Source organism: Apodemus sylvaticus, chromosome 3 (genome assembly GCF_947179515.1).
Source record: "Apodemus sylvaticus chromosome 3, mApoSyl1.1, whole genome shotgun sequence".
Classification (NCBI taxonomy): Eukaryota; Metazoa; Chordata; class Mammalia; order Rodentia; family Muridae; genus Apodemus; species Apodemus sylvaticus.
Window position 1 is genome coordinate 139,841,168 of NC_067474.1, and position 15,477 is coordinate 139,856,644.

General features: G+C 43.9%; 1 protein-coding gene across 4 annotated transcripts in view; it reads right to left on the reverse strand.

Annotated features, from left to right (window-relative positions):
* Positions 1-242: 242 nt before the first annotated feature.
* Thrap3 (thyroid hormone receptor associated protein 3) overlaps positions 243-15,477 on the reverse strand; it is a 45,615-nt gene continuing 30,380 nt past the window's right edge. For 3 of the 4 annotated variants that reach the window (XM_052177341.1, XM_052177342.1, XM_052177344.1), the window contains 8 exons: positions 14,267-14,962; positions 12,410-12,582; positions 11,375-11,486; positions 9,624-9,708; positions 7,867-8,054; positions 4,420-4,612; positions 3,881-4,024; positions 243-1,802 (listed from right to left, as the gene is read on the reverse strand). In XM_052177341.1, coding sequence (XP_052033301.1) covers positions 1,581-1,802; positions 3,881-4,024; positions 4,420-4,612; positions 7,867-8,054; positions 9,624-9,708; positions 11,375-11,486; positions 12,410-12,582; positions 14,267-14,962 — 1,813 coding nt within the window. In that variant the 3' untranslated portion in view covers positions 243-1,580. The remainder of the gene's footprint in view (positions 1,803-3,880; positions 4,025-4,419; positions 4,613-7,866; positions 8,055-9,623; positions 9,709-11,374; positions 11,487-12,409; positions 12,583-14,266; positions 14,963-15,477) is intronic. The other variant, XM_052177345.1, reaches the window with a different exon arrangement.

Consider the following 15,477-nt stretch of genomic DNA (forward strand, 5'->3'; position numbering starts at 1 on the left):
TGGGTGAACATACAAAGACCAAGCCAGCTGACTGAGCCCTGACCCCTGCCCCACAACGTGGGAAGGCAAAGTCCTGGCTTCTGGCATGGTAGTTAAGTTTGGTTCTTGGAGGTGTCAAAAGCCCAGAATGCCAAGACTCCACAAGAGCTGCTTCTCCCCAGAGAAGGAAGACTATGGTATAGGGAACTTCTATGGGACCCATTACCCCAGGGTCACTCAACACAAGCAACAAACACAGTCCGTTTACATCTGCCACTTCGTTTATTGTTTTTATTTGCAGGAGGAGTTGAAACAAAAATTTAAGGGTGTTTTTTTTTCTCCCCTAAACATGAATCATTCAAGTAAAACCAACTTAACTATTGAAATTAGCAAAGTAAAGGGAAGTATGCACAACAACCCAAGAGCGAAGGCTGGAGGAGGAGGGTGCAGCCGGCATCCGGCAGGTGCACCGATGCCATGGGTCACCTGCTGGGACCACCGCCCCAGAAGGTAAGCACAAGAACCCTTTAATGAGGATGCCCCCCAACATCTGAAAATGTTTCAACCCAAAACGTAAGGCTAAAAAATTAAAAAAAAAAAGGGAAAAAAAAAAGGAAAAACCCAAAAAACACACAACCCCACAGACCACCCAGCCATAACCACCATCCTTAATCATAGGCGTTTCTTTTCATTTTATAAAAAGATTAATAAAAAATATTGAAAAAATTATTTTCTCATCTTGTATTTGTAAAGATAATAGAATTCAGAAGTTTCTTAGAAAACCGTCCAGAAACTGCCCTCCAGTTTCCACTCCTTTTGCTGAAGACCAGCAGGACTACAAAGTTTGGGATACTGGAGCTGCTGGTGGAGAATGGGAAGCCCAGCCCAAGAGAAATCAGACAAGAGCAGGAGGCATGGGGAGGGGCCGGGGGCTGGGAGCAACTCCATGTGATACATGGCTGTGTAGAAAGGGGAACACGGGGCGGTCAGAAAGGCCTTAAACTCCTCCTTAACATACAAAACCGGTTTGTACAAAGATCCAAGCAGTTTGGTCCCAAACTGAGGTGAACACTTTAATTTTTATTCACATGCTTTGTTTTCTCTTAAGAATCAAAGTTGCCCAAATTAAAATCTTTATGCTAATATTACTACATATCCCATAAAAAGAAAGAAAAATATAAGGATTTTTTTTTTAATAAAACTCAGGATAGGAAGAGAATGAAAACCAAATTCCCATTTAGTTCCAAATGAAATGAAGAAAACTTGGTTTCTAATTGGGGGTAGAGTGGGGTGGGACGACAAAAGCAAAACAAAGCCCGAATCAGCATCCTTCTCCCTCCCCTGCCCCACCCCCCACACCACCACCAGCAGGAGCCCAGTGTGTGGTCTGGTGGAATCATGGCCCCGATCTAGGCTTGGGGGCAGCATCCTATCCTCTGTCCAGTGAGACGGCACCAAGGGACACTGCTGTCGTGGGATTCCGTGTAGCTAGTGGGTTGTGGGGTGGGGTTCTCAGGATCTTCTTGAGGCTCCTTGTTTAGCTCCACCAGCCTCTCCCAGCCCCTTTCTCCCCCTGGGAAGGGCTCCATCAAGAGTGGCCCCTACTCAGCTGAGGGCTGTAAACTGTCCTTCTCTTCTCTGTTTTCTGTCCCACTCTCATCGTCTTCAATCTCTCCCTCCTCCCCACTGAACTTGTCATGGGCCCACTTGGGGCTGGTACTGGACTTTCGGAACATGAATCGGCCTCGCCCCCTGGGAAAGGCTCCCCGGCCACGGCCTCGGCTCATCCATTTGTCACTGCCCTCGCCTTCCCGGTCGTCATGCTGCAAGGGAAGAAGACTGGAGTCAGTGCTAGCACTCTACTCGGTGCCCACCCCAGGCCAGAGAGCCCACGCCCCGGCCTCCTGTTCTGCCCTCCTCCCATTCTCCCACTCAAAGCTCCCACAGGCTCAGATCCAAGAACATCACTGGAACTCTAAGGAACTAAAGCAATAGTGTGAACACTGCAACAGTGATAGAACACCTTCACAAACCAAGAAGACCAAGAGGCATCATCTCATTTAACCCCCCATCTACCTCACTACTATTATTTAGAATACCATTTTTCAAAAAGTTATACTAACATGAAATAAAACTGGGCCATTAGAAAAAGAAGAGCTAGCCGGGCAGTGGTGGCGCACGCCTGTAATCCCAGCACTCTGGGAGGCAGAGGCAGGCGAATTTCTGAGTTCGAGGCCAGCCTGGTTTATAGAGTGAGTTCCAGGACAGCCAGGGCTATACAGAGAAACCCTGTCTCGGAAACAAAACAAAACACGAAAAGAAGGAAGGAAGGAAGGAAGGAAGGAAGGAAGGAAGGAAGGAAGGAAGGAAGGAAGGAAGGAAGGAAGGAGAGAGAAGGAAGGAAGGAAAAGGAAGGAAGGAAGGAGGAAGGAAAGAAAAAGAAAGAAAGGAAAGAAAAAAGAAAGGAAAGAAAAAGAAAGAAAGAGAGAGGAGAGAGGGAGGAGAGAGAGGAGAGAAAGAAAGAAAGAAAGAAAGAAAGAAAGAAAGAAAGAAAGAAAGAAAGAAAGAAAGAAAGAAAGAAAGAAAGAAAGAAAGAAAGAAAGAAAGAAAGAAAGAAAGAAGAGAGAGCCGGGCAGTGGTGGCCCACGCCTGTAATCCTAGCACTCTGGGAGGCAGAGGCAGGCGGATTTCTGAGTTTGAGGCCAGCCTGGTCTACAGAGTGAATTCCAGAACAGCCAGGGGTACACAGAGAAACCCTGTCTCAACAAAACAAAACAAAACAAAACAAACAAAAAAAAAAAACAAAAAAAAAACAACCAAACAAAAAGATTTAAGAAAAAAAAAGGAGAGAGAGAGAAAGAAAGAGAGAAAGAGAAAGAAAGAAAGAAAGAAAGAAAGAAAGAAAGAAAGAAAGAAAGAAAGAAAGAAAGAAAGAAAGAAAGAAAGAAAGAGAGAAGAGCTAGCAGAACACACATGGGAGGCTCCAGCACTTTCTAAACCTCCCACCCCAGGCTGCCCTCTTGGAGTGCATCTTCAGCTGTATTAAGGAAGCACTGTGTCACAGGAAGAAAAGCAGCCTACACCTCAAACAACCCTGTTCTGACCAGTCTCCTCAGCAAAGATTAAAAAGGTGAATGAGTGAAGCATTTTGAAAACCTGTACCAACAGCTTCATTTGTCTAATGACCAGACTTGTACTTCACAGTACGAGTACCACGCTCAAAAGCCAGTCTTAGCTCCTGAAGGTTGGCCAAGCTGCCAGCTGCTTCTGTCCAAGGCCACACTGCACCATAATGACCAGATCAGATTGGCAATGCTCCCTCAGGTGGCAAACTGAAGAAGGGAAGGGCCTTTATAGGGCCCTTCCTCTCACAACAACCCCACACCTATGCCTTCTAGAAGCTTCAAATTGGCTCTGAGCAACTGGGCACAACCCCCAAGAGTCACATGGGCTTGGATGCAGGCTTGCTGAATCACAACAAAGCCAAGAGCTACTGACTAGGTCCAGAGGAGAGCGGGAATAATCCACAACTTCAGTGAGGAAAGCGCTCAGCTGCATTTTATTATGGTAACTGTTTTCTCCTCAAACAGGTCTAGAACTGCCTTATCAATCCAGTAACAGAAGGGGACAGAGACTGGGTGAGGGAGGAGTTAAAGATCACAGGATAAGAAAGGCAATATTAACACTTCTTTCTTGCTTTCGAATCCATAAACACCCAGAAGAGCCAGAACCGACTTAGCTCCCCAGAGAAGAGACTGCAATACACTAACATCTCCACAGTGCTCTGAGCCGGGACACAAACTTAGGCACATGGTAAGACAGACCAATTAAGGCCTTCAGATGAGCCATCATGTGCAAAAGGCTCCCTGCCCCTCTCTGTTAGTCCCAGACAGACACCTACCAAGTAATATTTCTTGCTCTTGGGTGTGTACTCTGGATCCCACTCTTCTTCCCGGCTTCTCTTTTGAAAATCATTGTTGCTGTTGTTGTTGTTGTTACCAGAATAGTTTCCTCTGCCCCAACCTCTTCCTCGTGCTCGAAATTGCTGTAGAGATACAAGAAGCAACAGGAACAAAAGTTAATGTGAGCAGCAGACGGTCCCTAGATTCTGTTAGAATATTTCGTGACGGGATGGAAAGCTGGCTTCCAGTCACTAAACTAGTTTCTACCCATTCCTTTCTCCACTCCTCCCAAGCAGACAGTCCAGAGGGGGTATACATAGCTAGCAGCCTTCCTTCAAGAAAGATCTACGGTACTGAGGAAATTCTGGGATGGGAAGCTATAAAAGGCTTCGGAAGTGATTAGGAACAGAGAAGCAAGTGAATGCAGAAGCTTAGGAAGCCAAACAATTTCCAACTGGCTAGCTCAGACCAGAGACAAAGAACTGGTATGCTACTGGACTTAATGGAGGATTAGGAGGGATTAGGAGGAGGCCCTTACAAAGGTTCCCCGAGCTCTGCCTCTTTCATTCGGACCCACGAAGTCTTTGGTCCCCAATCTGGATTTGTCAAAACCTGTGGTGCTCTCTTCCCTCTCCTCTGCTTCCTCGGGGTACTCCTCTGCTTTGTAGGAGTGAGACGACTGGGAAGAGGAGGAGGAAGACCTAGACCGGTCTCTTGCTCTGCGGTGCTTCCTACATAGACAAAGAGAAGGAAATCAAGACTGGTCTGGCAGCCAGACAGACAAAACTACCAAGCAACCAACCCACCACAAGACCTGGGGCTTCCTCTCAGTTCTCCAGTCATTTTCAGTGATACAACAGTTTCTAGGCCTGGGGTAAATATGTATAGATAAAGAACACAAACAACCATGGCCTCCAGTATCAGTCTAACACATGAATTAACAGAGAAGCCAAGTAGGCCTGTGAGTCACACTGGCTGGCAGGCTCTGGCACTGCAGCAAAGCCCCTTTGTTAGTGTGCTGTCACTACTAGTACTCAAAAAAATGCTGTGCTGTGGGTGGGCGCAGGCAGTGGTGGGTGGCATTCTAAGGATGAAATTCCTTACTGATAAAACAAGTATTCAACAAAGTGACCAGAGAATCCCACATCGTTCAATGTATAGGTGACAGGGCTCAGCAGAGCCTTGATTCAAACTGAATTCTAATTAGCCCATTCCTGTTCTAGCTACCTCGTTCTGAGCTCAAACAGGCTTTGCTATGAGCCCAGAATCAGCAGCAACTCCTTCTGGAGTAATTTCTCTCCCTTTCCCTTCACTGGGGGAGGGGGGAGGTGGGGGGGATGGGATTACAGACTAGACAAACTAGATGAATATGATGACTCATTGCCTATACACTATGGTGCCAACCCTGCCAAAGGTAACAGTAGTCTACTAAATGACTCTAAGGTGTCAGAAGGACCAAACTCCCAGGAAAAGAGACCACAAAGTATTTCTCAGTTCTTCATTTATGAAAAGCACTTTGGGGCTGGAGAGTCGGCTCAGCTATTAAGGGCACTTACTTGATTCCCAGCACCTACAGGGCAGCTCAAACACCAGTCCTAGGGAGGCATTTTCTCAACTAGTGATCAAGGGGGAAAAGGCCCAGCTCACTGTGAGTGGTGCCATCCCTGGTCTGGTGGTCCTGGGTTCTAAAAAAGGCAGGCTGAGTATGCCAGGGGAAGCAAGTCAGTAACCAATACCCCTCTACTGCCTCTGCATCAGCTCCTGCTTCCAGGTTCCAGCCCTGCTTGAGTTCCTGTCCTGACTTCCTCCAGTGATAGACTATAGATCTGGAAGAGTAAGCCAAATAAAAATAAACCCCTTTGGTTTGGTGAGAAGGCTCAGTGGTTAAGAGCACTGACTGCTCTTCTGAAGGTTCTGAGTTCAAATCCCAGCAACCACATGGTGGCTCACAACCATTCCTAATGAGATTTGACCCTCTCTTCCGGTGTGTCTGAAGATAGCTACAGTGTACTTACATATAATAAAAATAATTCTTTAACAAACAGACAGACAGACAAACAGACAAACCCTTTCCCCCCCAACTTTCTTTTTGATCATGGTGTTTCATACAAAAATAGAAACCCTTGACTAAGACATCCTCCTTCTTCCTTCAGCCCCCACTTACTTATATCTACTTATGAAAAAGAGAACCTCACAGTTGTTCTTCTCATGACCAGAATGTAAAAATCAGCCACTCCAAAACTCAGTGCTACTGCAAGAAGTTAGACTCTCAAGAGGTCCCACTTTGAGCCAGGCAGTGGTGGTGCACACCTTTCATCCCAGCACTCAAGAAGCAAGAGGCAGGTAGATCTCTGTATGTTCAAGACCAGTCTATCAAGGCTATACAGAGAAATCCTATCTTGACTCAGGCACTAAAGCATGCAGTGCTCAAGGGAAGCCAAAAAGGGTGTTCGTTAGCTCCCCAGGACTGGATGGTACCAAGCTATCATATGGATGCTGGGAATCAAACAATTACTTTTAATCGCTGACCTGACTTTCCAGCCCCAAAGTACTTTCTGTAAACCAGGGGGCTGGAGAGTGGCTTAGTGGTTAAGAGCACTGGCTGCTCTTCTAGAGGTCCTGGGTTCAATTCCCAGCACCCAAATGGCAACTCACACATGTCTTATTTAATTCCAGTTCCAGGGGATCTGACACACTCAAACACAGGCAGGCAAAACACAAAGACATATAAAATAAAATATAAATAAATAGGAAGGAAGGAAGGAAGGAAGGAAGACAGCGGAGGACCTTGAGGTTTCTATCTCTGGGAGCTTGGTTCTTCTGACACCTTAGAGTGATCTGGTAGCCCTGTTTCTGTGGTAGGGCTGGCATCGTCCTATAGAAACCTGCTTAAGCAACTTATTAAAAGTTACACTGCAACTCACGGGTAGGCATATTTCAGAAAGAACCAGCAGAATTCCTTTTTTACATTCAATCCTACGGCTCCTGTAGGAACTCACCCTCTCTTCCACCTGTGACAATGTAGTGCACATTCACCAACCCAGCCTTGGGAGGTAAAGGAGGACCAGGAATCTAAGCCACCCTCAGCTGCTATACACATAGAATTAAGGCAGCCTGGGACACCCAAGAGAAAAGCCTGCCAGTTCAGGTTCGTAACAGCAGAGATGTCGCTCTTTGGGAAGGCAAAGGCTACAACTCTGCTCCATTTGATGAAAAGTGACTAAAACTGTAGAACCTTCAGCATTGCCCTGAGGCTGTATGTGGCTCAGCTGGAATACTCTGGCCTAGCATGTGGAGGGCGCAAGGCTTTCTCTAGTACCACCAAAGAAAGGTAAATAGAAATTCCACGACACTGGCACACTATGTTGTCTTATATATTTCAACAAATAACTACTTTTAAGCAATATTTGGAACATTTCTTTTGAACTATTTGTGAAACTAGTTTAAAAGACATTTAACATCAACAATCCTCTCCTATCTAGTTCTACCTGGTTAGTATTTTTATTCAACAATAATGACTTTCTAAACTATAAGTACATTGAGAAAATGTTCAATGAGAAAGACCATGTCCAAAAATTTGTTAAACAACCTTTGCAATGAATTCCCATACCATCCTTACCAGTATTAATTTCTGACACAAAGCTTTCTTTGGACAAAGATAACATTACCTAGATATAGAAGTTCTACTTGCAGGTTAGAGATCCTCTTTGTCTATTATATGGTATTTAAGACAAAGCAGAAAATGCTTTGATTCCTAACCAGTGTGCCACAAGCACCCAAAGGAACATGTGCTGTGTGCCCTCAGGTACTCTCAACACCTGAGGGACGATGTGAGCAGTCTGTCTATACAGTAGCTTCTAAGCCAGCCAGGGTTTGGTGTTCAGACTCTATAGTAAAAGACAAAACCAAACACCACCACCAAAACAGTGTGGTGTGGAGAGACTTTACTCTAGAATCTAGGGTGACAGGCAGGGGCATCACGTACTTCTGCTTCTTTGATCCTTTGTGAGTTTTCTCTGTCTTTTCAGTTGATCTTTCTCTTGAGTGGCTAGAGTCTCTGGAATCCACCGACTCTCTTGATTTACCTCGCTTAAGATCTCTCTCCTTATGTTTTTTACGACGTTCAATATCAAGGCGAAGATCAACAGGATCATCTTTGTATTTTCCCTCAGCCTGCCAAAAAGATGTCAAAATTACTGTTTTGGGATCCAGAGCTGCTGACTCACTCATTCTCAAATGTGGTTTCTATTAAGGGAAGCCCTGGGGATCTAAGAGTCTTCCTCAGCCAGATTTTGTTGTTGTTGTTTTGTTTTCTAAAAGAACAATTAAGGCGCTATCATCTCTTGAAAATGTTTTATGTGAATCTTACTTTGTTTCCTATGTCTCAGTAATGACTGGCTAGGCGTTCATGTCCAGATGGCCAAAATCAGCTCTGGAAGGTGTTTTTATTAAGTTTATAGGAAATGCTTACTTCTATCTACTTAAAGCAGCTATCCACTACTGTGTGGAACTACCTTAAGGTATTTTAAGAATAAGAAAAGATAAAAAAGCAACATTGGCCAGATCAACTCTGCAGTGGCCTTCAATAACACCCAGGGAAATTCAAGAGGGCAAACGCCTAAGATGGCTTTAGAGATAGCATGCACTGGGACTGGTCTAAATGGAAACAAGCCCTCCCTAACAGGAAGCTGTCCACTCTGTATTAACATCTTACATACATGAACCATAGACTTCCCGATGCAATAATATTTCACTGAAATTAATAGCAAGAATGATAGGAGGGTTTATTATTTTATCAATCTGTTTCTGAGAGAGTCTAAGCCAATAAATAGACAAATAAATGACAACAAAGGACAAATGCAGCCACGGCTCCCTGGGCCACTAGACAGCATCACTGAGAGACTGGCTGTTGGGGGCGAGGAGCACAGACTTCTGCTGCTTCACTAGGGCCAGGCATGTGGAGACAGGGAAAAGAGGTAGAAGACCAGAGATTGCACAAGGGTGTCTCTCAACACTTTTAATCAAAAAGACAAATTTGTTTGGAAAATTTTAAAACAGCATTTTTAAAAAAAGGTTTCAGCAGCACAAAACAGTCATCTTTCATTTCAAATTGCAACTGTAAATATGAATGATGGTCAATAAATATTAAGACCTTAAAAATTCCATCTATTTATTTTACAGTAAGAGACTGCTTGAGTTTAAACCTCTTAATAACAGTGTTATGTGCACATCATTGCAAATATAGCCAGGCCATTTTAAAGTAACAGTAATCGACAGATGATATGGTACAATGTTAGGGAAAAAAAAGCGCACCAGCTTTTGAACACAGTCTACGGAGTTAAGATATGAATATTTCACTCTGCTCTGACATGCATGTCTTTCTGAAATCATGGTTGGAAATAGTGCATGTAGACAGTTGATTTGATAATACTTACAAGCAGAAAAATATCACAAAAAGTTTCTTCTCTCATCATGGGCACTTGTTCCAAAACGCCTCTCTTTTTTTTCTCAAGCTCACCTCAATAGACTCTGGGGTCATTTACCATATTCTAACCACTTCACAAAGGTTGTTGATACATTTTAATAAAAATTAACCCTTTGTAGTTCATTTTTAGAATTATGCCCATCCTTAAAAGAAAAACACAAACTTAAGTAGAGAGTAATTTAAACAAACACATTTCTGTCAAGTTCATGCCCAACGCACTCATTTTGTTGAAATTACTGATCAAAGCAACAGTTCACCTTGTAGCCAGGTTCCCGTGGACTTTTCAATTCCTCATGAGTCAAACCATGCTTTCTGAATGTACTGGGAGAAATGTCTATCCTCCTAAAATTAAAAATAAAGAATTTGTATACTATTCTACAGAACAATATTGGTTAACATTCTAGATCCTAGGTAGGTAAAGGAGTCATACAGACACAAGGCCTTTTCATAGTCTATCTGTTACTATTATATTCATATTCTCTCTCTCTCTCTCTCTCTCTCTCTCTCTCTCTCTCTCTCTCTCTCTCTCTCTCTCTCTCTCTCTCTCTCTCGTGTTAAGATTTAAGTACACAGAGTTTGTTTATCTGCATTATGTGTGCCTGTGCACTCAACAAGCTCACCTTTAGTGCACAAGCTACAGCAAGTGAGGGCTCAGAGAACAACTTACGCAAATCAGTTGGCGACATGCAGTTTTACTGGCTAAGCCATCTTGCCAGTCCATGTTTCTTTATATTTGGGTGGTGGGGGAATATTGAACTCAGAGCTTTGCATGTGCGTGCGCACACACGCCCAAACACGCAAGCAAACGAGCGCGAGCGCGCACACAGACACACACCCCAGGCAAACACTGAACTATGACCCCTCCCCCCCAGCATTCCATTCTTGTTTTTGAGACAGAATCTATAAAGTCATACATAGCTGTCTTGGAACTTGCTATGTAGACCAGACTGGCCTCAAAGTCCTCTGCCTCTGCTTCCCTGGGATTAAAAATGCATATTGCCACAGGGCAGTGGTGGCGTATGCCTTTAATCCCAGCATTTGGGAGGCAGAGGCAAGCAGATTTCGAGGCCAGCCTGATCTTCCAGAACAGCCACACAGAGGAAACAAGTGTTTTGAAAAACCAAAACCAAAACAACAACAACAACAAAAGTGTGCTATGCCAAGCCTCTATTCCTTCCTTCCCAATATAGTGCTACCAAGTTTGTATCTTAGATTCAATCTTAGATTAGCCATCTACTAATCACATCTACTGCCCTGACTACATATCCCCCAATTACAAATTTTTTAAAAAAGAATAATTTATTTTATGTATATGAATGAGTACACTGTGGCTGTCTTCAGACACACCAGAAGACAGCATGGGATCCCATTACAGATGGTTGTGAGGCACTATGTGGTTGCTGGGAATTGAACTCAGGACCTCTGGAAGAGCACTCAATGCTCTTAACCACTGAGCCTCCTCTCCAGCCCATTAATTACAAGTTTTAAACCTGTTGGACCTTACTTAAACCTGTTGAGGTAAGTCTATCTTAAGCTTGTCCCTCAACCAAACCCTCCTAACAAAATATATGAAATATGTAAGGTTGCTTAAAGAAGTCAGTATTGCCAGGCAGTGGTGGCGCACACCTTTAATCCCAGCACTTAGGAGGCAGAGGCAGTCATATGTCTGAGTTCAAAGCCAGCCTGGTGTACAGAGTGAGCTACAGAACAGCCAGGACTATACATAGAAACTGTGTCTTGAAAAAACAAAACAAGCCAACAAAAAAGAAGTCAGTATTTATTCTTACTACAGGAACCTCAGGCTCACTGGGTCCAGTTTGATAGACTACGGCCTTCAGAACATCCATCCTCTCCACTCTCAAATACAAATGTCCCCAAATATTCAAGAACCCTAGAGAATATTAGCCCAATTTTTGGATCAAAAGCACATTAGAGAACTCATCAAGGTGAATTTATTATCAAATGTCAAGTGTTTTATCATGACCCCAGTGTAAGGTTGAGGACCCACCTGTGTATCTCTGGGCTTTTCTTATTTTTAGCTGCTTCTTGTTCATTTCCTCTCTTTAGGTATTTAGTAAAGCGTTCATGCAATGTCATTCCAGAGGATCCAAAGTGATGCTCTGTTAAGATTCAAAGAAATACATTAATAGAATATCAAAGGCAGGTACAATTTCAACTCCCCCAAGAACCTGTAGCCACAGAGATAGAACTCAAGTATTCAAACCCAAGTAATACACTGAAAAAAAGAAGGAAAAATGGCTGGTTCGGAAACAACCCAATGCTGGGTTTCTGATACAAGGATAAAGACCCTGGTGCTCAGCTCCCTTTAGGGCACAGAACCAATCACTACTTGACTTTAACTCTCTTTTTGTTTGTTTGGTTTTTTTTGAGACAGGGTTTCTCTGTGTAGCCCTGGCTATCCTGGAACTCACTCTGTAGACCAGGATGCCCTGAAACTCAGAAATCCGCCTGCCTCTGCCTCCCAATTGCTGGGATTAAAGGCGTGCAACACCACTGCCCAGCTTGACTTTAACTCTAAATTGAGCCTGTAACCAGCCCAGTTCAGCTTACTGAATCATTGCTCTTGGAAATTTCTCAACCTGCCCACCTCTACTTTCTCAAGGGGACAAATAGAACTTGGGAAAGAAAGGTTGCTGTTCTTCCAGAGGACACAGATTTGCTTTCCAGCACCCTTCTCAGACAGCTCAAAACCGAAGATAACGCTAGCTCCAAGGGGATCTGACACCTTCTTCAGGTCTCCATGGGACCCTCCCATCCCAGACACATACATATAAATATAAAACAAATCTTTAAAAAGTCACCCCCCCCCAAAAAAAAGTCACTTCTCCATCCTTTGTGTTGAGAATTTTGTTATCATGATTACAGACTGCTAGAACTCTAAAACACTCATCTCTATTAAAATATGGAAATTTCCCACTGAGGGCTGTTCCCTTACCTAGCTTGTAGTTTTATAGGTCCTAGAGGCTTCCTCATTCCCTAGTCATCCTGTTTTATAAAGACAAGTATGCGGAAATCAACTCACCTTTAACATGATGAACAATGGTCACTATGTGCTGGGCAAACAATTCTGAGGGGCTACGCTGAGACTGAGCTGACTGTATGTGCTGGAAAATGGAACGGAATTCTTGCTCCTTTTTGTTGCTATGGACTAGATCCCGGCAAAGCTTTCGTTCCTGAGCCAATAAGCCACTGGGTCTGAAAAACAAATACATGGAGATTCAGTGTAACAAGAGATACACAAAGTCAGAATTCTTCAACCATAAAAATATTCTAATTTTCAAGATAACTTTTCCCCCCAATGTAACTCAAGGCTGGCTGTGAACTTGTGATTTTTCCTGCCTCAGCCTCCAGAGTCCTGGGACTGCATGAATGGGTCAGCCTTTAGACTCAAGGTGTAGAATGCTGGGCATCAAAGCCAGGGCCTTATACATACTAAATACTGAGTCTTCCAACACTGAGCCACAGCTTCCTCTTATTTTGTGCCAGGGAGGGAAAGATGGAAATGAGTGGAATATACAAGTAAAAGTCAGAAGACAACTTGGAGTCATTTCTTTCCTTCCAGATCACCAGGCTTAGTGGATCTTGCCAGCCCTTCCATTTTTTTCTTTTTGAGACAGTTCCAAGGTTTTTGTTTTTGGTTTTTTTGCTTTGTTTTTTTGAGACAGGGTTTCTGTGTAGCCTTGACTGTCCTGGAACTAGCTCTGTAGATCAGGCTGGCCTCAGACTCAAAGATCCACCTGCCTCTTCCTCCTGAGTGCTGGGATTAAAGGTGTGCAGCACCAACTGCCCGGCATTTCCAAGGAGTTTTAAGCCTATCCACAAATGTTCCTTTTGTTCTCACATTACAACTAAGGAAAGGTTGGTCCAAAATTCACTGACAATCTTCAAGTGGGGAAGTATTAAACCTTGGTGACTGTACTTTTTTTTTTACCATAAACAACAAACAGATATTGTAAAAGATCAACTAACTTGGCTAGGAAGGTCATTTAATGAGGCAACATAAAGCAGCAAAGAGTGGGGCTGGTGAGATGGTTCAGTGGGTATAGGCGATGGCCACCAAGCCAGAGCCCACATGGCAAAAAGAAAAAACTCATTCCCACAAGATGTCCTCTGACCTTCATGTGCATGTTGTGGCATGTCTGCCCCCTCCCCTCTTTTCTTTTCTTTTTTTTTTTTTTAAATACACTGTAGCTGTCTTCAGATTCACTAGAAGAGGGCATCAGATCCCATTACGGAAGGCTGTGAGCCATGTGGTCGCTGGGAAATGAGCTCAGGACCTCTGGAAGAGCAGCCAGTGCTCCTATCCACTGAGCCATCTCTCCAGTTCCCCTCCCCACTTCTTAAGCAGAAGTAGCAAGAGTAGAGCACATGGCTAGATCCCCATTCAGGCTGAGTTCCAACTGACTGGGTAGATTACACTAGTGTCAAAAAGCAGCCTGTCTGAGCTCGACCATACTTTCCTGAAGTTAGAGGAAGAACGGAAGAGGCTGAGTCCATCAATTTGAAGTTTTTTGCTATTTAATGGTGGCAAAAATAATCAGATTCTGGTGACCCACACAAAATGGAGACACGAGTCTCCAGTGTCTTCATAGGTAAAAGAAACAATGTGGGTGGGAGTTGGCTTGGAGGGAAAATACACCAGAATGGCTGTTCCAACTTCCCAGAAACAAAGAAAGCAAGCCTGCAAGGGCTGAAAGATTCTTTACCCCAACAATGCTCATAGGCCACCATCACTGTAAGCCATAATCACTTTCCACTCCAGTTATAGACATAAAGGTACTGGCACTGACAGGTGGCAGCAAAGGAACACTTCCATCCTCAGGAAGACTGGGTAAGGAAACTATTTAGGCCATTAGAGTCAACAAGGAGCACTCCTCACCGTGCAAGGTCCTCATCGAAGGAGTCCATCCGGACATTGACCTGGGCCTCCCGAGTAATGGAAAAGGAAGACTTCCCTGAGGAAAAGTCTCCTTTGTTTCCCAGCTTGTCACGGCTCTCAGAGGTCTTCCTTGGAGGAGGTGATGAACTTTTCTCCTGGACCGCCTTGTATGCAGTCACCCGGAAATTCTTTTCTGGCACAAAGCCCCTGTGCCCACTTTCGCTCCTCTTGGACCCTCCGCGCTCCTCCTTCCGGGATCTCTCTGTGAAAGGCTCCTCCTCCAGCTCCTCTGCTTTCCTCTGCTTCTCCTTCCCTGCATGCAGGCTCTCCCACTTGCCTGACTTCTCTTCCTCCTGGCTTTTGCTTGCACCGGCTATGACTTTAGACATAAATTTGGGCTCATCATCAAACTCGGGTTCCTTCCTTCCCTTACTTTTGTCCTTATCTTGCTCATCCATCTCCTCCTTGTGGAAGTCAGCCATCTTTTTCTCAAAGTCATCCCGGAGCTTATACCTTTTGGGCGACTGGCTGCCTCGGAAGGGTTTCTCAGTGTCCGTCTTGGGAGCAAATGGATCAGATTTCATTTTGACATCAGCATCAGAGAAGCCCCCTTTCTCCTTCAGCTTCTCTTTATCAGCATTTGTTTGTTTCTGCTCCTTATCCTTCCCATTCTCTGTCTTCTGCTCTTCCAGATACCTAGTTATAAAGACACAAGGGAGACACACAGGAGGCCTCCTGAGCGTCCTGCTCTATCACGGCACCTGTTCCTTCTCTGGTTTCATAGCTATATTCCAGTATTACCACAACTGTCTATCCGTTCTAACGATCTATGAACTTAGCATTTAAGAGTCAGTGGAACTGTGCCTTACAAAAACAACCAAAAAAACAGAAGAGGAAGTTATTTAGGATACTGAAAACTTTTTTTTTACTTACCTGCAATGTAGTCTAAGGGGAAAAAACTAACATCTTACCCCAACTTTCACTCATTCATTAAAATCTGCTTTCAGCAAAGCAAAGAGAATGTTCAACCTTGGACTGTTTTGATTTTACACAACTCACATTTGGAAATACAAGTCTCAAAAAGAGACTTCAAATTTGCTTCAAGTCACCTAGAAGATCTACATAATGAAACATACTGTGAACACATAAAAACAAAATACTTGTTAATGGGGGAAAGAGTACGAAGGAAGGTGGCAAAATCATTATTTTCT